The sequence below is a fragment of the Myotis lucifugus genome, unplaced genomic scaffold (assembly GCF_000147115.1).
Source record: "Myotis lucifugus unplaced genomic scaffold, Myoluc2.0 scaffold_313, whole genome shotgun sequence".
NCBI lineage: Eukaryota > Metazoa > Chordata > Mammalia > Chiroptera > Vespertilionidae > Myotis > Myotis lucifugus.
In genome coordinates, this window is record NW_005871361.1 from 1,191,862 (window position 1) to 1,214,715 (window position 22,854).

Genomic DNA, 22,854 nt, shown 5'->3' on the forward strand with positions numbered 1-22,854 from the left:
TAACAATTTCCCTTCCAGCTCTTAACATTCTGGACATTATAAATTTTTGTTAGATCTCTCTCTCTTTTTTTTTTTATAAAACAGCTGGCTCACTCATTTCCTTAATCTATTTCTTTTGCTTCTTCTTGAACACCATTTTCTGTGTACCTTTTTGGAATCCCTCGTATTAATGAAGGATCAGAAACAGGGAAGATGAGGTAAGCTCAGAACCCTTCCTCCTGTGGCAGTACCTTCTGTCAGCCCTCGGCTTCTTGCCCCAGAGCTCCTGACGTTCTTGGCAAGATCAGTAGGAAACATGGAAGTCTTTTCACAAATATTTTCCTGTGAAAGGGCAGTTATAGCCATAGCCACCACCTGTGAGTGAGTTTCCTTTTTATGCTAAATATTCTCATGCAATTTATTTTAATTTTTTACTAGTTACTTAAGATTCTTAGTCAGTTGAGATATAATTTAGTGGTCCTGAATATAGCTGAAAACTGGTGGGATCTTGATAAAGAACCAGAAGAGCTTTTGGCTATGCTGCACAGATTCTCATTGGAATGATTTTTGTTGCTTAATGTAGTGGGGAGAGTGCCTCTCCCCCCTTTTAAGTCAAAAGACCTGAGTTTGAGTCCTGCCTCTGCCTCTAACTAAATTTGAACAACTCACTTTACTTCCAAGTGCCTTGGTTTTTTTCTTTATAAAGTAGGAAAAATAACACCTACCCTACCTATCACTTGTTTATGAGACTTTAAGGAGATAATGATCTCCAAGAGCTTTTTAAATAAGACAGAGCTAGTCAGGATGGCACTGGGTCTGTGACTGGACTGACTGTTCCTATCCTGTAGGTTAACTGCTTGGGCAGCCGAGGCCCCAGGGGAGGCCAGGAGGTTGATGAGTTTAGCAACTTTACTAGTGCTGGAACTTCTTTTTTGTGTGTTTTGAAGACAACTCCCTGGCATTTGGGGACAGAATTAGCTTGCTACCTGGAGTTCCACTTCCCAAGTAATTATAGGGTTTGGGGGCAGGAATTGAAGAAGTCCAGAGCTTAGAAACAAAGGATGCCTGGGTAAAGAGGACACCCTCTTATGCCCGTGCACTGCAGAGTAAGTTTGTTGCTGTGGATGGGTTAATAATAACAGCTATTTATTATTAACAGTAATGGTTGCTATTTGTGAGCATGCATCGTCAGCCATGCAGTGTTTCCTACCCATGTGTATCTGACATCAGAGGAGAAGGAATTCATTCCTACATTGATGGGGGAATAGCCAGAGTAGGTACTCCAAGGTTAAAATTTATTTGAAATTTATGTCTTATCTTCAAAATTCTATTATTAACATCCTAAAAAAGTGCAGCATATTTATTTCAGGGCTTTCATGTACCTGTATTGTTTAGTACTCTTATGGGTTCCTGTGCCAGTTTGAGAACTGTGTCATCATTATTTTACTTAATCCTTATTATCCAAGTGTTAATATATGTGGACACAAATCAAGAAAAATGGAAGACTTGTTCCTGTCACAGAGCCAGAAAGCAGAGGAGCCAGAACCAAGTCTAAATTTGGATGTTTCATGCTCTTACCACTAAGTTACATTTAGTTTATATTATTTGGTGCCTTATAATTGTTTATGTTTCTGTAACACTCATTGCTCTTGCAGGCACTCACTGTATCCTCAGTGCCTAACACAAAGTAAACTCTCAGTGAATATCGATTGGCTGAATGAATAAATGATTAGGCCCCTAATACTGAAGCCTTTTCAGAAGTCCATAAATCTCTGGCAAAGTAACCCCAGAGTTTAGAATAAACGCTTTTGTTCTCTAAAGCCGTGATCCACGGTTAGCTGTAAGCCAGTGCTTCCACACAGAAAATGATATTTGTAGAGAACTCTGGGTAAAAGACAAGCTGCCCAGGAGCCCCTGTGCCTCACTTCCTTCCCAGATACCCTGAGAGCTTAAGGAATCAGTGTCTCAGTCCACCTGGATCCCATTGACAGCTCCTAAGCTGCCTTTACCGGTATCTCAGAATTATCTGTTTGGTTTTTTTTGTTTCTCTACTCATCCCCTAGTATACATTCTCATCCCCTCTCTCTTCTCCATCCTTGTACCCATTCACCCCTGATCATTAATGTCGTGAGCACAGTTGTCTTTTGGACAAACCTTGAGAATCATTCTTTTAAATATTTTTTTCTTTTCTTAGTAGCAGCTAACGTGGTCTGTGCACACTTAGGGAGATTTGTGAACCTCCATTGTAGGCTTGTCCATTCTTCCAGGGTGTGTTGCCTGGAGCTCCTAAGAGAATTTCTCTTCTGAAGACCCACAGGCATTGCCCAGTGTCCTGAAGTATTTGGAATCTGGTCCTTAAAGAGAAGCATGAAGAAACCTGTCACTACTGGCTTTTAGGGGAGGAGGGGCAGGGAGTGTTGGAGAGGGTTGTTTGGGTTTGTGTGTGTGTTTGTTTGTTTTTAAAAGACTGTAAGCAAGATTAATTTCATGGTATTGTGAATCTCTTCTTAGAGTTGGAGAGTCTTTTCCAACATCTGAAGGTGGCTAGTTGTGAGTTTCCAAAGTCTCAGTGACTGACTTATACCTTATAGCAGTCAGTGGCTTCTAAGTGTAGTCCCAGGCCTAGGAATTTGTTAGAAATGCCATCCTTGGGCCCTGCCCGAGACCTACTGAATCAGAGACTCTGGAGGTTGTTCTCAGCAATCTGTGTTTCCATAAGCTCCCTAGATGATTCTGATGCTCATATGTATTACTTAGTAAGTGTTCAATAAATAGGCTTTTTCTTCTCTCCCAATTCTATGTGCTTGTCTGGGACTCTTGCCTTCATGAATGTCATAATTCCTATGGAAAATACCTTTTGAGTTCCAAACAGCTTTAGAAACAGAAGCCACGTATTCGGTATGACACATGTGTCAGCTATGATAGGAGTGGAAGACCCTTTCTCAGATAGATTCAGAGGTCTGTAAGTAGGCAGCTCTAAACCCTGGACACAGGAATAGAAGCTACAGTTTCAAGAAGATGGTCACAATCCTATCTTCTTCCTTGCACATCTTAGGAAAACCAAATAATTGGCCCCCAGAATGGGCTTTAAAGGACTCATGTTGGGTGAGGTCAAAAGTACGATTACTTGAAAATTGCTCAGCTGGTAGGGGAGGTACTTGAATTTAAGTGTCTAAATCAAAATTTTGCTATTACTGCTCTCAGCAGAAAAGAGGCAGAAAAATCAATAATCCTTGGTCTTGTTTATGCTCAAAACCACACTTCTTGTTACCTCCAAAAGTCTCTGGCTGTCAGAGAGAAGCTTGGGCCTTCACTGCATCACAAGTGCAGTCATGATTGTAAGTTTTTGCTGAGTTCCTTGAACTGTCATATTACGTCTGCATGGTGGGAGGCCTGGAGTTTTCGTGGTCCCATGAGATAGGTAGGGGTTAATAGCCAAGACCTGACTCCAGACCTTCCTTCCCTCATCCCTCCTTAGTGTTGACTCTAAGCTGGGAGAACTGACCTTAGAAATGCAGAGAAGAGGCTGGGCACAGAATTTAAAAGATGCAACTCTGTTGTGATTTAGGATGCTGACAGTCCTGAGTTTGCCTATGAGCTTGGAGCCTCAAAGAAGAAGGTTGAGTAATTTATATTATTGTAATTATTTTCATCATTTGAGTACCTATTCCCTACCAGATCTAGTGGTAAGTGTTTCTCATATAACTTAATGGGTGAGACTGCCTAGTTTTGAATCTTAGCTCCATTTGATTACTGTATATCACTTATAACGTACCTGAAGATACCACTTGAAGACTTGACTAATGGTAATTTAAACAAATAAGGGATATATTTTTCTCATATAAAAAGAAGTCTGGAGATCAATGGCAGGTGGTATTTATTTATTGGGTCAGTGATTTCAAGACCAGTGTCCTCTGACTCCTGACTTTTCCCTCTTGATCTAAGATGCTGCTATATAGCTATAGGCATCGTGTCTATGATCAAGGTAGGAAAAAGGGTTGTAGTAGAACATCAGTAATGTTCATTCTTTTACTAGGAAGGTAAGGCTTTCCTAAAATTCCCTCAGGAGACTTCTGTGTATATGTCATTGGTCAGAACTGGGCCACCTGGCTATTCCTAAGTGCTAGGAAGGCTGAGAAAGTATTTCATTTTTCCAACCTCAGTAGTCAAAGGGCAGAGTGGGTTGGGATGAGTGTGGGGTTATCCAGCTCATGGTCTATCACAATGGCTTGGGCAAGTTAATTAGCTTCTCTAGTTGCTTTCCTCATCTATAAAATAAAGTTAATAGTAGAGCCTACCTTATGAAGGAGGTGAGAGGATTAAATAAGATCCATGTAAAGTGCTCAGCAAAATACTTACTACTAAGTAACAATATTGTTTTTATTACTGTATTATTATCATCTCAACTCTGCAAAGTAACTATTATTCCATCCTAATATATAAAGAGCCAGGGTCCATCACGACCTAAACATATGGACAGACGACCAAACACCAGGCTAGGATCCCGGTCAGCGTGGCGGGAGTCAGTCCTGGGACCTGGCGGCCTGCTGTGGGAGTCAGTCCTGGGTCCCGGCCCCCTGCGGCGCGGCGGTGGAAGAAGGGAGCTGTGGGCCCCGGCCGCCCGTGGTGCGGCAGCAGGAGGGAGCTGTGGGAACCAGAGCCATGCTGCGATCGGACTGGACTCTACCCAAGGGGTCCCAGATTGTGAGAGCGTGCAGGCTGGGCTGAGAGACTTCCCCAAGTGCACAAATTTTCGTGCACCGGGCCTCTAGTTTTACATAAAAGGAAGCTGAAGTTCAATCCATGGAAGTAATAACTTGCCTGAATTCACAGATTTTGAAATGGCAAAACTGGGATTAGAGCTTAGATCTGAACCTAAGCTCTATGCTCCTTTTTCTGCATTGGGAGTTGAGTCAGCAGAGAAATGGTAGTTAACTGGTGAGTCTGTCTTAGTCAGACACATGGCATCAGCCATAGACTTGGTGATTAGGGTTGGAAGGAAATTGAAAAGAATAGGTTTGGACAGGGAGAACCCAAGCAGTAGCCCCTGTCTGGGCCATGTAAGAACAAAGAACACCACAACTAGAAGGTCATCATTGGACTGATATTAGATACACCAAATTGGGGCATGCATATTTGAAAAAAAATGGAAATATACTTTGATAAGGATTATAAGAAAAGCCAGCTAAGAGGGACCCCTAATCTAGCCTGGAGAGAGAAAGGTCAAGGGAGGATAAGGAAATGAAGTGAAAGGCAAGGAAAGGACAATTGAATAATTGAGGACAGCCTGAACAGTGACATGGAAACAGAGCAGTGGAATGGACTATGCTAGAACAGCTGTGCATTTGGTGTTGGTTAAGTGTAATGTGCCAGGCCAGGATTGGCAAGAAAGGAAATAGGACATCTTCATGGATAGTGGCCAGACTTGGAGGGCATACTGAAAAATTTGGAACTTTATCCTTGGCAACAACTGTTATCTTAGTTTGGAACTTGACCACCAGATTGGCATTTTTGAAAGTTTTCTCTGGTTGTGTGAGGAAGATATATTGGAGAGAGAGAAAATGGCGGTTAGAGGGTAAGTTAGAAGGCTCTTAAAATAGTTCAGTATTGAACTAGGGGTGGTATTTGGGATGGAGAGGACATGCTTGAGACATTTTTAGAGAGAACAGAGTCTGGCATACAGTAGATATTGACTATTTGTGGAATTGGAGTGAGTAAGTTAGGACTTGACATTGGATTTGAGGAGTGAGGGAGGAGGAGGAATCTGGATTTATCCTGGGCTTCCTCTGGCTTAAGAGACAGGTTGCATGGTCTTGCCTTTCACTGAGTTCTTGGGAGCACTGAGGCCAGCATGTGTTTCTCAGGTAATTTTCTTATAACCTTGGGGAATCCCCCTTTTTCCTAGTGCTGGGATTTCTGAACTAAATACACCTTGGTAATTACAGGGCAAGATAATGCTATTCCCATTTTACAGATTTGGAAACGGGTGCAGAGTAGTTAAGTAATTTGCCTGGGATCATCCAGCTACTCAGAGTTAGGAGATATTCTTTCCTCTTCATGTTGTCTTTGTGTAAGATTCTTGAACTTCCCATTGTAATTTCAACTGATTATAGGCCATAATAAAACAAGCAATAAAATTCAGAAAATTAGATTGATCTAATTACTCAGCTGTTATGATGAGGCAATGAGTTAACCATAATTCAGTGCACCTTCTAATTCAATCCAATAGAGTGTACAGCATAAGTTGTACTGTACAAAGAAAGATCTACTGATGCCTCCTTAGTGTTAAGAGTAAAAAATAAAATAACTTATAGAAATAGAGTTTACCATTCCCCTACATTTATTCTTCTTTATCAGATAGATCTGATTTCCATCTTAACTGTCACTTATATAATTGTAAGTAAATTAACCTCTCAGAGCCTCAGTTTTCTCACTTAAAATTAGATTTGTTTCAGATAATGCCCTATTGGTAGATATTTGGGTTGCTTTAACCCCCACTGTTAACCAGTAGCACAAAGCAAAAATAATAGACTGAAGATGAATGAGAAATAAAAATGCAAAAGCTTGGGGACACTTTTATTTACAAAAGGGACAAGAATGTTTTACAGTGCACAAAAGATTATAAATACACATATACACACAACAGTATACAAATTACCTGTATTCAAAGCACAGTGACTGATTTAGTGTTTCCACAAAAAGCCATGCTCACTAGGAGCTTGCTTTTGTCCAGCTTGTGATTGGCCAAATGGCAATAGGCCTAATCACCTGGAGCCATGCCCTGTTAGGGAGAGGAAATGGAAGAAGGTAAGGGACATGATTGAAGCTCTAGAAACTTTTCATTAAATGCCTTAAAATCCATGGGCAAACCCAGCCATTTTCAAAAGGGAACTTTTAATGAAAGGGGTAGAGGTGGGGGACTAACATTTATTGAAATAGTTAGCACTCTGTGCCAAATACTTATGCTATGCATTTTGCATGCTATTTCTTTAATTTTTTTAGCCTACAGTATAGGATATTCCTGTATTCTTGAGGCTCAGGTAAAGAGACTTGCTTAAGATTTCATGTCTGGTAAGTGGTACAGCTGACTTCTGAATCCACATTTGCCTGCCTTCAGAGCCCCTCTTCTTTTTTTTTCTTTTTTTAAATATATTTTATTGATTTTCCACAGAGAGGAAGGGAGAGGGACAGAGAGTCAGAAACATCGTTGGGAGAGAAACATCGATCAGCCACCTCCTGCACACCCCCCACTGGGGAGGTGCCCGCAACCAAGGCATACACCCCCGACCGGAATCGAACCCGGGACCCTTCAGTCCACAGGCCGACGCTCTATCCACTGAGCCAAACCAGTTAGGGCGCCCCTGTTCTTACTGGACTAGGATCACTACTACAGAAGGGCCAGAATAGAAAACTCGTGACTCTTGATAGGAATGTTTAGATGGGAACCTACAAAGCAAGTTCAGAACTGCCCTGCTTACCCTCCTAGCCAACCCATGTACAGATAAGAAAAATAAAAAGAGGCACTGATCCTGACATAGAGTTAGGGACTCAGAAAATCTTTACCAAGCAATAGATTAATGACTCTGTCTTTTTTTTTTTCACCTTAGGATATGTTTTTTTTATTGAATTTAGGGAGATTGAGAAAAACATCGATTGGTTGCCTCCCATAAGGGCCCTGACTAGGGATCAAACCCACAACTTAGGTAGGTGCCCTGACTGGGAATCAAACCTGCAACCTTTTGGTGTGTGGGATGATGGTCCAACTGATTGAGTCACACTGACCCCGGCAGAGCGTGTCTATTTTTAAAAACATTAGAACTGAGACATTTGAAGTGATTTGCCCAAAGTTACAGAGTTAATAATTAGAAGAGCTCAGATTTGAATGTAGATCTGCCCACAAATAAAACTTGTGGTGTTTCTGTAACACGTTACAGTTTGTCTTAGTTTGACACTTGCTCTCAATGTCCACAACAGTGTTACTTGTTTGAATTATAACAATAGGGGAAGATAAATGCCTGGACATAAATAACTCTCTACTTAAGGTCTCTCTTATAGCTAACTTGCATTTCAAAAGCCAGACCAGGTTGGAGGGACAGGAAACTAGAGTAAATGCTAAAATTCTTTTTCCTGTTCTCCTACAACACTTTGTATCTCCTTCTGTGATAGCCTTTACCCAGGAGGCCTAGTACCAGAGTTACTTTTGTACTTGCTGGTCTCTCCCATTAGATGGTGAATTTGTAGAGGATAGGGATTATGTCCTTTCATTTTGCATTTATTGTAGCACCTAGAACACATTAAGTGTTCATGTGAATTTTTAATTGACTTGAGCACTACTTGTATACTTAATTTACATTTGAAGGCAGTCACTCAGGTATTAACATTTAACATATACACATTCCAAAAAGGTTTGATTTCTTGCCTTTAGCCCACAACTGGGAAAGAAAGGCTGTAAGGGTGCAGGCCTCATGATAAAATGCGTGTAAAAATGAGTGCTAACAACTTGAGCATAAAAAAAAGATGCATTTAGCTCTGGCCGGTGTGGCTCAGTGGATAGAGCATCGGCCTGCGGACTAAAGGGTCCCGGGTTTGATTCCAGTCAAGGGCACGTGCCGGGGTTGCGGGCTTAATCCCCAGTAGGGGGTGTGCAGGAGGCAGCCGATCCATGATTCTCTCTCATCATGGAGGTTTCTATCTCTCGCCCTCCCTCTCCCTTCCTCCCTGAAATCAATAAAAATATATTAAAAAAAAAGATGCATTTAGCCTTGGCCACTGTGGCTCAGTTGGTTGGAACATTGCCCTGTACACTGAAAGGTCATGGGATTGATTCCCGGTCAGAGCACATATCCAGGTTGCAGGTTCGATTCCTGGTCAGGGTGTGCATGGAAGGCAACCTATCAATGTTTCTCACATCCATGTTTCTCTCTCTCTCCCCCTCTCCATCTCCTCCCTTCCTCTCTCTCTAAAATCAATAAAAACATAAAATGAAGTTAGAAATCAATAACAGAAAGACATTTGAGAAACTCAGTTATGTGGAAAGTAAATTACACATTCTTAAATAACCAATGGGTCAAAGAAGACATTACAAGGGAAATTAGAAAATGTTTGGAGATGAATGAAACATAACATATCAAAACTTACGGGATGTAGCTAAAGTAGTACTTAGAAGAAAATTTATAGCTATAAATACCTACATTTAAAAAAAGAATGATTTTTAACTCAACAACCTAACCTTTTACCATAACACAATGAGAAAAACAGAGCAAACTAAACCTAAAGCAAGTAAATGGAATGCAATAAATATTAAAGCAGAAACCAATGAAATTAAAAAATATAAGAACAATAGAGAAAATCAATAAACCAAAGGTTGGTTCTGTGAAAAGATCAACAAAATTGACCAACTTTTATCCAGACTGATCAAGAAAAAAAGAAAGAAGACTCAAATTACTGAACTCAGGAATGATACCAGAGACATTACTACTGACTTTATAAAAATAAAAAGGATTATAAGGGATTACCAATTGTATGACAACAAATTAGATTCCTAAGTGAAATGGGCAAATTATTAGAAAGACACAAACTACCAACACTGACTTATGAAGAAACAGAAGTCTGAATAGACCTATAACAAATAGAATTAGTAATAAAAAATAAAAAATAAACAACTTCCCACAAAGAAAAACCCAGGACCATACAGCTTTATTGTTAAGTTATTAGAAACATTTAAATAAAAATTAATACTAGTCTTCCACAAATTCTTCTAAGAAATAGAAGAGGGCCCTAACTGGTTTGGTTTCAGTGGATAGAGCGTTGGCCTGCAGACTGAAGGGTCCCAGGTTCGATTCTGGTCAAGGGCATGTACCTTGATTGTGGGCACATCCCCAGTAGGGGGTGTGCAGGAGACAGCTGATGGATGTTTCTCTCTTATTGATGTTTCTAACTCTCTATCCCTCTCCCTTCCTCTCTGTAAAATTTCAATAAAAATATATTTTTTTTAAAATGCAATTGGGACATAAAGGACCTGACTTAAAAAAAAAAATAGAAGAGGGGGGAACACTTTCTAACTCATTCTGTAAGGCTAATGTTGCTCTGATACAAAAACATCACGAGAAAAGAAAACTGCAGACCATTATCCCATTTGAATATAAATGCAAAAATTCTCAACAAATAAATACAAATACTAGTAACTTATAGAAAGGATTATATTATACACTATGACCAATTGGAATTTATCCCAGGAGTGCAAGATCCATTTAGAATAGGAAAATCAGTCAATGCAATACAGCATATTAAAAGAGTAAAGGAGAAAAACCACATAATCGTTTCAATACACACAGAAAAATCATTTGACAAACTCCAGTTTCCTTTCGTGATTTAAACAAAGAAACAAACAAAAACCCAACAAGCTACAAATAGAAGGGAGTTTCCTTAGCCTGAAAAAAGGACATTAATGAGAAACCTGTGGCTATAATCACACTTAATAGAAAAAGTGTGAATACTTTTCCTCTAAACATTGGGAACAAGGCAAGGCAAGTCTGACCACTTCTATTGAACACTGAACTGGAGGTTCTAACCAAGGCATTTGAGCAAGAAAATGAAATAAAGTCATCCAAATTGGAAAGGAAGAAGTAAAACTATCTTTATTTGTAGATGACATGATTTTGCATATAGAAAATTCTGAGGAATCCACACACCAAAATATTAGAACTAATAAATCAGTTCAGGATACAAAACAAAAAAACAATTGTGCGTATACACAAATTAATTTGTATCAATATACAAAACAGAAATCAATTGTATTTCCATATAGTTGTAATACTAAAAATGAAATTAAGAAAATTTTATTTATAGTATCAAATGAATACAATACTTATCAAAGTATCAAAGGAATACATTTAACAAAACAAGTATAAAACATATACTCTGAAAACTGTAAAACATTGTTGAAAGAAATTAAAGACCTAAATAATTGGAAAATCCTCCCATGTTCATGGATTGAAAGATTTGATCTACAGATTCAACACAATCCCTATCAATATCCCAGCAAGATTGTTTGCAGATTTTGACAAGCTTTTTCTAAAATTCACATGGAAACTTAAAGAACCCATATTAGCCCAAACAATCTTGATAAAGAACAAACTTGGAGAACTTCCCAATTTCATAGCTTATTAGAAAGCTACAGTAATCAAGGCAGTGTGGTTCTGGCATAGGGATAGACATGTGGACTAATGGAATAGAATTGAGTACCCAGAAATAAACCCTTGCATTTACAGTAGATGATTTTCAATAAGGATACTAAAAATAATTCAGTGGGGGAAAAATAGTCTTTTCAACAAATGGTGCTGGGACAATTGGATATCCACAAATGAAAGAATGAAATAGTGCCCATACTTCACATCATATGCAAAATTTAATTCAAAATAGATCAGAGACTACATGTAAGAGTTAAAGCTATTAAAACTCTTTAAAAAAAAACTTGGAAGTAAGTCTTTTGTGACCTTAGATTTGGCAAGGTCATGACACTAATAGTGCAAGCAACCAAAGAAAACAATAAATAAATTTGACTTCATCAAAATTTAAAACTCTTGTGTGTCAAGAGACACCATCAAGAAAGCAAAAAGATAACCCACAGAATGGGATAAAATATTTGCACATCATCTGTCTGATAACTTGTATCTAGAATATATCAAGAACTTTATAACTCAATAATAAAAAGACAACCCAACTAAGAGGAATCTGAATAGACAGTTTTCCAAAGAAGATATATAAAAGGCTAATAAACACATAAAAAGATGTTCAACATAACAAATCATAGTCATCAGGGAAATGTAAATCAAAACCACAATGAGATACCACTTTACACCCTTAGGATAGCTGTCATCAAAAGGTCAGATACTGCCCTGGCCTGTGTGGCTCAGTTGGTTGCATGTACTGAGAGGTTTCCAGTTCGATCCCTTGGGGGCCATGCAGGAGGTAGCTGATGGTTGTATTATTCTCACATAGGTGTTTCTCTCTCTCCCTTCCTCTCTCTATAAAAACCAATAAAAAATCTTTTTCAAAAAAGATCAGATACTAACAAGTGTTGGCAAGGATATGTAGAAATTGAAACTCTCATATACTGCTGGTATAGCCACTTTGGAAAAAAGCCTGGTCATTCCTCAAGTGGTTTTTCTGTCTGTGACTTGCTTATACTGTTACTAGAGGCCCGATGCACAAAAATTCGTGCAAGAGTAGGTCTTCCTTCCCCAGGCTGCCGGCACCAGCTTCCCTCAGGCACCCAGGACCTGGGCTTCCCTCCTCTGGCTGCCTGCAGGCACTGGGGACCCGGGCTGGCTTCCCTCGGGCTGCCCGCAGGCACCCGGGACCCCGGCTGTCTTCCCTCCAGCCCCGGCTTTGTCAGGAAGGACATGTGGAAGACGTCCCATCTAATTAGCATATTACCCTTTTATTATTATAGATTTTTATTTGGGAATGCCAATCCTTTTATCTTTGCCTGATAGAAAGTATTTCTGACAGAATCCTGCCCATCCTATAAATTCCAATTTTCCAAGCATATATACTTAGAAACAGTACTGCAAGGGTGTATGTCTTTATTTGGTATTGCAAAATTGCCCTTCAAAATGCTTTAACTAATTCCCATTGTTTCAGATCCTTCCCAACACTTGATATTGTCAAATTTTAAAATTTGCTCAGTCTGATTGGTATGAAATTTTATTTCATTTCTTTTACTTTCATTTTGCTGATTACTAATGTGGTCGAACATCTTTTCCTTTTCTCCTTCTCTCTAGTCATTTGAGTTAATTCTGTGAATTGCATGATTACATGCTATTGGCTTATTTTTATTTCCTTATTATTGATTAATATGAATTCTGTATTCTGGATATTAGTCCTTTGTTAAACATGTTACAAATCTCTTTTCTCTGTGATTTTTTTTTTTTTTTTACTTTGGTTATAGCATCTTGTCATACAGATTTAAATTTTCATGAATTAAATTAACATTCTCTGGTTTTTCCTTTTGGTCTCATCTAAGAAATACTTTCTAATCCCAAAAATCGAACTGATATTCTTCTATTTTTTCTAATAGTTTTAAAGTTTTGTGTGTTTTAAAAAATGTTTAGGTCTTTGGTCTTTCTAGAATTGGAGAAATGTGAGGTGAGGATCTACGCTTTCTCTCTTTCTTTTTTTTTTTTTTTACACAGAAAACCAAGTATCCCAATATGTTTCATTGAATCTGAGCAGGATTCTTCCCTTTACCAAATCTCTTTAAACAGAATAAAAGAGTGGATTGACCTGGGAGGGAAAGGGCTTCACGGACCAAATAATCAATTTGGAGAATTTCATCTTACTCTTTTATCTCTTTTTAGAAGAAAAATGCAGGAGGGCAGGAGTCATTGACCAAACAATCTGTAAAGTACTGAGTATCTCCCCATCTGCCTTATAGATGGGGTGAAGGGGGTGGTGGGGGGAGGGAAAGCAGCAGCAGCAGCAGCAGCATACTCCTGGAGTGGCGATTGAAACAGAATAGACCATCTGCTTTCCATTAAAATTTCTCCCATACTGGCAGATAGGGAACTTTGGGGATATTTTTAGATTTGTAAAAGAATTTGCCCCCTGAGAAATAGCACACACTTGGCCGTATGTACTTACCTAGGAGCAATTTTATTATTAGCTTTTACTACTAATAAATTCTTTTTGTTTTTGGTAATGATATATATTTACTTTTCTCCTGGAATTGCTTTTACACTAAAGACATATCAAGTTTAAGATTACTCTGGTTTTAGCAGCCTTTCTGGCTCAGCCAGGGTGAATGACCCACAGATTGCTGGTCTTTTATCTGGACGGGTAAATTCTCCCTCAAGATGCAACACATCCTGGAGCATAATTGATATTCCCCCCTTGTTCCTTGGGGAGTTGCCTTGCCCTAAGAACAGGGTTTCACTTACACCCTTACGGTCCCTGGGACTCACTAATGGGAGGCTGGGTGACTGGGCCTTGAATCCAGTGTGCAGGCTACCTTAAGTTCTGGCCCGGTGGGCAGGTAAGACCAGTGCTACAGAACCACTGCCTGCCTGGCTGACCTGTATTCTCCACAGGGCACTCTCAGCAGCCATGCCCCCAGCTAGTAGGAGGAATTCAGATTCAGGCTTTTTTTCTGGAATGAACAAATTCAAGAGTCCATTTAATTTAGTTTCTTTACTTCTGCCTATTAAAGAAAAGAAGAAAAAAGCCTATAAGCCCTGCAGTTAGAACATTTCCATCTTATTCCAAAGCCTTTTAGCTCATGGCAATAAAAATGAGATTTTGCTGTCAGGATGAATTTTTGTAGGCTCTTTCTCCTAAACATTTTTGTAGTTCCCTCTCTCTTTATTCAGTTGTTACTGTTTTATATTTGCCTTTAGTCTACTGCAGTAACTTCCTATCTGGTCCCTCTTTCTCTGGTCTCACCCACTCTGAATCCCTTTTTATATGGCCGCTGGAGTAGTATTTGTAAACTCCTCAATTTAAAATCCTTCAATAGACTCCTGTTATTTATTTATTTATTTATTTATTTATATTATTTTTTTAATATATTTTATTGACTTTTTTACAGAGAGGAAGGGAGAGGGATAGAGAGTTAGAAACATCGATTGAGAGAGAAACATCGATCAGCTGCCTCCTGGGGATGTGCCCGCAACCAAGGTCCATGCCCTTGGCCGGAATCGAACCTGGACCCTTTAGTCCACAGGCCGACGCTCTATCCACTGAGCCAAACCGGTTAGGGCGACTCCTGTTATTTATTAATAATTTCCATCCCTTAGCCTGGAATTCAGATCTCTTCACAATATATCCCCAATGTATCCATTTATCTTCATTTCCTACCCCTCCCCCCATCATGCTGTAAACTTCAACATACTGAGCTATTTGCCATTTCCCTAATATGGCATAAATTTTCATGTCTTCATGCATGAAACAAATATATACTAGTATTTCTTTGTCCCCACCCTCACAAACTTCTGACAAACTCCTGCCACTCATTTCAAGGCCAACTAAAATGTTTGTTCTGCCCTAGCCGGTTTGGCTCAGTGGATAGAGCGTCAATCTGCGGACTGAAGGGTCCCAGATTCGATTCCGGTCAAGGGCACATGCCTGGGTTGCGGGGTTGATCCCCATTAGGGGACATGCAAGAGGCAGCCAATCAATGATTCTTTCTCATCATTGATGTTTCTATCTCTCTTTCCCTCTCCCTTCTCTCTGAAATCAATAAAGATATATTTTAAAATAGAATAAAATGTTTGTTCTTCTGAGTAGTCCTTCATTTCCAACTCTCCCAGACCTGTTCTTCACTCCCTCCTAAGCATTCCACTAACATCTAAACATTACTTGATGATGTATTATATCTGTTGCTTAAAGGATAATATAAATAACCTATATTATTCCCTCCATTAGACCACAAGATTCTATGTAAACAACCTAGCACCATGCGTGGCACAGAAGATGCAGAGTGTGCTGATGGATAATGATGAAATCTGGATTAAGTCACAGTCACGTTAGGCCTTCACTGATCACCTATCACCAGAGTTTTATGTCAGTTCAATTTTTTAAAAATTGGGGAAAACACATCTGTAGGAGAATGAACAGGGCAGGGGAAAATGGCATTGTTTTAAGGGAAGTCTGACAAAGGTGGGCAGTCAGAATGGGGAACAGTTGAAGGAATTGGGTCTGTTAAATTTGTGCAAGAGAAAATTCAGGAGGAATAACTGATCTTCATATCTCTGGAGGGTTGTCCTGGAGCATAGGGAGATGTGTTCTGTGAGGGTAGATCTAGGACCAGTGGTTGCAAAGGTGTTCAGGGTTAGATTCCTTATAAGGTAGGTTTTTAGCTCAGACTGAAGAATTTCTTAAACTCCAGAGCTCTCCAGCAAGATCTTTGACTGCTTGGAGAGGCTTGGGCACACCACCATTAGAAGGGTGTGCTGGCAGAGGCCATGTGGCCAGCCATGTGGGCCATTACAAAGGGTATTTCTGTACTGAGTGGCAAATTGGACTCAGTCACCTCTAGTACTGCTTCTAACTCTGTAATTCAGTGCCTGTGTGATGCTTTTCAGTAACACGAGCATAACCTATATTAAGATAGTGGGAACAGAATAGACTTTTTTTTTTTAACTGAACCATCTTTGACCAGATTGATTCTCTAGAGTAATTTCATATTTTCCCAGGTTTTGAAGCTGAAATAAAAGAATCTTAGCAAAGAAAACAGCAGCCAAATCTAGAGGCTTATGCTGAGGAGACTCATGTTTTGAGGAGAGGCAGGGAAGTTGGTAGGAATGGACTTGATCTCTCACTCATCAGGCCTGGGTTCTGTCTCCACTCTGCTAGTTGTGTAAGATAAGCCTAAGCTTCAATACCCTCATCTCTAAAGTGGAACTAAGTATTTCATAGAGTTAGGGTAAAGATTAAGTCAGATAAAGAGGTGCCTGGCACAGTGCATTCTGACTGTTTGCTTATCTTTCTCCTTCATTAGTTAGTGACCTCTCAAGGCCAGGGACCCTGTCGATTTATTTTTGTTTTGAACCTCTCATAGCTCCAGAATACAACCTCCCTGGTAATCTCTTTATTGAGTACCTATTCTCTACCTTATCTATGCAAGGCACTAGAGATGCCAGCATCATCATCAACAGAAGCAGCAAGATGAGCAATATCAGTTGGGGACAAGGAAACAAAAAATTCGAAACAAAACAAAGTTGTGGGGAGGAAGCCCAGCTTGTGATGCCCTTGCTAGACAGAGGAAGTTGGTGGTAGGGAAGGGATATTCTCTATTGGCCACACAAGACTATTGCCCAGCCTGCATTTGAGTTGAGATGCTTGCTGATCCAGGCTGTGGGTAGTGTGTTGACAGGGCAGGAAGTGGGAAGGAGGAACTGACCAAGAGCCATTGTGTACAGACAAATGAGACTTAACTGAGCCTTCAAGGAGCTTACAGTTTAAGGAGGGGGGCAAGATAGGAAATATAAACAAACCACTGAAGTACAGTGTAATAAGTTCTGTAATTGGGGATGCAAGTGTCTTCAAATGTGTTCTCTTCTAAAGAATAGAAGCTATAGGTAGAGTTTGTGCAGTATGAGAAGTCACTTTCATTCGGAGCAGTCTAATGGAGGGTGCGTCTTAGGAAAGGAAGGCGTTCACTCTCAATAGAGATGTAAAGGCTGGAATGAATGATCCCATGAGTGTGTTGTGTAGAGGAGGCTCTAGTCCATATGTGAAGGTGAACCAAATGGCCTTTAAGGTACTTCTAACCTCAGCAGTCTGTGACCCTAAGTCAGGGGTGGGCAAACTTTTTGACTCGAGGGCCACAATGGGTTCTTAAACTGGACCGGAGGGCCGGAACAAAAGCATGGATGGAGTGTTTGTGTGAACTAATATAAATTCAAAGTAAACATCATTACATAAAAGGGTACGGTCTTTTTTTTTTTTTTTTAGTTTTATTCATTTCAAACGGGCCGTAGTTTGCCCACGGCTGCCCTAGGTCCATTCCTTTACCTTGGCCTGAGGATGTCACCTATAAAATGAAGAGGGTTGGGCTAAAGCTCCTACTGATTCTATTCTATGCTATCTGCCAAATTTAAGTGAGTGTATGCTATCTGCCAAATTTAAGTGAGTGAAATAAAATCCCACTTGGAAGACTTGATGGAGGATCCTATAATTGCTCATAAAGGGAAAGTCACAATCTCTCACATGAACCTAAATAGAGTCCAAGCATAAGACTGGATCACTTTGGTTCCCAGATAAAATCCCTGACATTTTTTTTCCCCAATCCTCATCAGAGGATATTTTCACATTGATTTTTAGAGAGAGTGGAAGGGAGGAGGAGAGACAGAGAGAGAGAAACATCAATGTGAGAGAGACACATCAATTAGTTGCCTCCCACATGGCCCCAACCAGGGCCTGCAACTGAGGTACATGCCCTTGACCGAATTGAACCTGGAACCCTTCAGTCTGCAGGCCAACGCTCTGCCCACTGAGCCAAACCAGCTAGAGCCTAAATCCCTGACTTCCTTCTAGAGAAGTGGCAGACCTCCACATTGCTAATTAAGTGACAAGTTGGCTGCCTCAGTTCTGAAATCAGAAAATGAATGGGGTCTGGGGAAGAGAGATTAATTTTCTTTGGAACTGGGAAGGATTTAGGGAAAGGCATATTAACAAAGATACACTATTAAAGCTCAATATTTACAAATCCCAAAGAAGCTTTGAAGGATTTAGGGATTTAATCTTTGACTTTTAAGATCAACGTTTCATGGTCAGTCAAAATACCAATGACATTTAAAAACTACAGAGAGCAGTGAGACAGGCACTTACACATTGCTAGTGCAAGTGTAGATTGATAGTCTTTCTAGAAAGCAGTGTGACAAAGTATGTGAAGACTGTTAGCATGTCACTTCTGATCACCTTCTCTGCTCTAGCCCTGATCTGAGCCCCATCTTCTGTTGATGACAGATGTTTACAATGGCTTCTATGCTTCCCCTCTTATAGTCTCTTTTCAACACAGCAATCAAAATGACCCTTTTCAAACATAAGTCAGATCATGTTGTAATTCTGCTCAGTATCTCATGATGACTTCTCATTTCACGCAGAGTGAAAATTGAAGTTCTTACAGCTTATAGGGCCCTACATGAACTAACTTCTACTACTTTATCTACTCTGACTTCTACTACTACCATTGTCCCGCTCGCTTATTCCACTCAGCCACACTGGCCTCCTCGCTGTTCCTCTATGCTCAGAACTGAGGGCCTTTGCACTGACTATTTCCTTTGCAATGCTCTCTTTTCAGCCATCTGCTTGGTTAACTCTATTTCTTCAAGTCTTTGTGAAAATCTTACCTTCTCAATGTGTCTTATGCTGGTTACCCTATTTAATATTGCAATGCCCACCCTCAGCACCATTGCACTTCTGATGCCCTTTATCCTGCCCTTTTTCTTTTTTATAGCGCTTAAGACTGTGTTTGTTTATATTTTATCCACTGCCTCTCACACCCTCTTAGAATCTAAGCTCTGTGAGGGCAGGGATCATAGTGTCTGGCATAGAATAGAGACTCAGATATTTGTTGAATGAATGAGCTTTAAAAATAGCTGTCTTAAAAAAAATTAGCTGTCTTTTGACCTAGAAATCTCATTTCTAGAACTGGTTCCTAAATAAATAATTAGAGGTGCAGCTAAAGATTTATTTAGGTTCTCATAGCTTATGTATAATAAATGTAGCAAACAACCTAAACATCTAAAAATAGTTAATGGTTAATTCCATTGATATAGCTACATAATAGAATATTATAAAGATATTAAAATGTTTTTGAAGAATGTGTAATTACATGGGAAAATATTTATAATGTTAAAGTGTTGGAAGGCAGAATATAAAATTAATATATCCCCACTTCACACTTAATACAAAAAATGGATCAATGATCTAATCTAATAAAAGAAACATGCAAATTGACCATACCTTGCCTACACCCCACGCCACGTCCACCAGCCAATCAGAGCGACTATATGCAAATTAACTGGACCAAGATGGCGGCTGGCAGCCACGGAGATGGAGCAAGCAGGAGGCTTGGTTGCCCCGGCGATGGAGGAAGCCAAGCTTCCTGCCTGCCCTGGCTGGCTGTGGCCTCCACTAAAGGCAACAAAGTTTCAATTATAGAAGACAAATAAATCCCAGATACCTGCTTCCAGCCAGCCTCCACTGGGAGCTTGGGTGGCTGGGGGGCCGTGGCCAGCTGCGAACAGCCATCAGCCCCTCACCCAGGCTGGCCAGGCACCCCAGCAGGACCCCCCACCCTGAAGGGGGTGTGGCCAGCCTGAAAATGGCCCTCAGCCCCTCTCCCAGGCTGGCCACACCCTCAAGGGGCCCCCACCCTGAAGGGGCTGTGGCTAGCCTGAAAACAGCCATCAGCCCCTCTCCCAGGCTGGCCACACCCTCAAGGGGTGAGGGTCCTGAAGGGGCTGTGGCCAGCCTGCAGACAGCCATCAGCCCCTCACCCAGGCTGGCCAGGCACCCCAGCAGGAACCCCCTCCCTGAAGGGGGTGTGGCCAGTCTGAAAACGGCCCTCAGACCTGCACCCAGGCTGGCCAGGAATCCCAGTGGGACCCCCACCTTGATCCGGGACACCCTTCAGGGCAAACCAGCCAGCCCCCACCCATGCACCAGGCATATAATAAAAGGGTAATATGCAAATTGATCCTAACAGCAGAACAACTGGGAATGACTGGTCACTATGACACACACTGACCACCAGGGGGCAGACGCTCAATGCAGGAGCTGCCCCCTGGTGGTCAGTGCGCTCCCACAGGGGGAGCTCTGCTCAGCCACAAGCCAGGCTGATGGCTGCCAGCACAGCAGTGATGGCGGGAGCCTCTCCCGCCTCAGCAGCGCTAAGGATGTCCGACTGCAGCTTAGGCCTGCTCCCCGCTGGCAAGTGGATATCCCCCGAGGGCTCCTGGGCTGCCAGAGGGATGTCTGACTGCCAGCTTAGGCCCGATCCCCTGGGGAGCAGGCCTAAGCCAGCAGGTAGACATCCCTTGAGGGGTCCCAGACTGCAAGAGGGCACAGGCCGGGCTGAGGGGACCCCCCCCACACACACCGAGTGCACAAATTTTTGTGCACCGGGCCTCTAGTTTAAATATTAAAGCCCAAACCATAAAACTCTTTGAAGAAAACATAAGGCTAAATCTCCATGACCTTGGATTTGGCGATGGATTCTTAGATATAACACCAAAAGCATGAGCACAAAAGAAAAAACGGTATATTGGACTTCATCAAAATTTTAAAAATTTTGCATCAAAGGCATTATCAAGAAAGTGAAAAGATAACCCACTGAATGGGAGAAAATATTTGCAAATTATATATCTGATAAGGGTTTACTATCCAGAATATATAAATTAACAAAATAACCCAAATTTAAAAATTGGCAAATGTTTTGAATAGATACTTCTCCAAAGGAGATATACAAATGCCAATAAGCATGTGGAAAGATGCTCACCATTATTAAGAATTAGAGAAATACAAATAAAAACCACAATGGAATACCACTTTATACCTACTAGGATGTCTGTAATCAAAAGTAACTAGTGTTGATGAGGATGTGGAGAAATTGGAAACTTCATGCATTGCTTGCAGGAATGTAAAATCGTGCAGCCACTGTGTAAAACAATTTGATGGTTCCTTCAAAAAGCTAAGCATATAATCGTCATATGGCCCAGCAATTCTGCTCCTCGGCATATACCCAAAAGAATTGAAAACAGGACTCAAACAAGGACTTGTATCCCAATGTTCATAGCAGCATTGTCCACAATAGCCAAAGGGCAGGAAAAAAACTCACATGTTCATCAACAGATGAATGGATAAATAAAATGTGGCCCATACATAGAGTGGAATATTATTCAGCCATAACAAGGAATGAAGTTCTGATCCATGCTACAACATGAATAAACTTTGAAAAACATTATGCTAAGTGAAAGAAGCCAGACACAAAAGGACAAGTAGTGTTTGATTTTGTTTATAGAGACAGGAAGTAGATTAGAGGTTAACAAGGGGCTACAGGGAGAGGGAATGGCAAGTTATTGCTTCATGGGTGCAGAGTTTCTATTTGGGGTTGATTAAAAAGTTTTAGAAACACATAATGGGGATAGTTGCACAACATTGTGAATATAATTAATACCACTGAATTATACACTCAAAATGGCTAAAATCACAAATTTTGTTACATATATTTTACCACAATAAAAATTATCAAAAACCCCCCACAAAACACCTATACCAGATATAAAATATACAGTGTTGGGCTGCATCTGGTGTATGCAGGTTCTCTAGAGCCAATTGTGAGCAACTCTTCCCAGCTACTCATTCAGTGATGTTGGTAGCTTGAAATTGGCCAAGGTGGGAGTATTTTTATTATGCAGCTTCACAAATGCTACAAAACAGAGCTTCACCTCAGTCCGCTCGAGCCAGTTAAGTATTTACCTGCATACCACTAAATATATGTATATAAAAGTAGAAAACTGTCTGGAAGGATAGATGCCAAACTGTGATTACCTCTAGGGAGAAGAATATTGTAGCCAGAATACAACAAAAAACTTACACTTCTTATCATATACATTTCTATATTGTTTCAACATTTTTACAGTGAGCATATAGATATATATTTCTTATACTGTTTTTTTTTTTAATGGACAGGAAAATCTGCATATGATGGGATTGTGGTGTGATGGAAACAGAGAGGGTAAAAGCTAATCACATATACTGTCTGAAATGGCCCGTGAAGAGGCTGAAGGCCAAACCTGGGACCTGGATTCTGTTTCCTCAGAAATATGCTTTGCTTCTTGCCCAACTAAATGGAGCTTTTCTTGTCTCTTTGTAGGTTACCCCACAGCCTACCCAGCAGCAGCCCCTGCCTACAACCCCAGCCTGTACCCCACCAATAGCCCCAGTTACGCTCCAGGTAAGGAGAAAGAGATAATAGTGGTGAGTGGGATAGGAGGTGGGATCTATTGAGAAAAACAGACCCACCTGCTGGCTTTTCCCTGTTCTTAATTACTCTGGGCTCAGCCTATATAAGTATGATTCTCCTGCGAGTTCCCTCTGGGAACTGGGCAGTTCAGCCTTAGGGTGGGGGCAGGAGTAGAATCTCCTCCATTCTACTTGGGGCTAAAGATTGACCCATTTCTCCTCTGTTGGAATATCTGAGACATGCATCCTCCTCACAGAACCTTGTCTGCTCTCCCAAACAGTCCATTCTTTGCTCAGTTGCCTCTGAAGGTGTCATTAGAAACTCTCTCTCTCTCTCTCTCTCTCACACACACACGCACACACACTTCTCTCTCTCTCTCTCTCTCTCTCTCTCTCTCTCTCTCT

At 40.7% G+C, this 22,854-nt stretch overlaps 1 protein-coding gene across 5 annotated transcripts in view; it reads left to right on the top strand.

Moving 5' to 3' along the window:
* Positions 1-22,854, top strand: part of FAM168A (family with sequence similarity 168 member A) — a 69,016-nt gene that overhangs the window by 20,272 nt on the left and 25,890 nt on the right. For all 5 annotated transcript variants that reach the window (XM_023764040.1, XM_014465908.2, XM_014465909.2 and 2 more), the window contains exon 3: positions 22,361-22,441. In XM_023764040.1, coding sequence (XP_023619808.1) covers positions 22,361-22,441 — 81 coding nt within the window. The remainder of the gene's footprint in view (positions 1-22,360; positions 22,442-22,854) is intronic.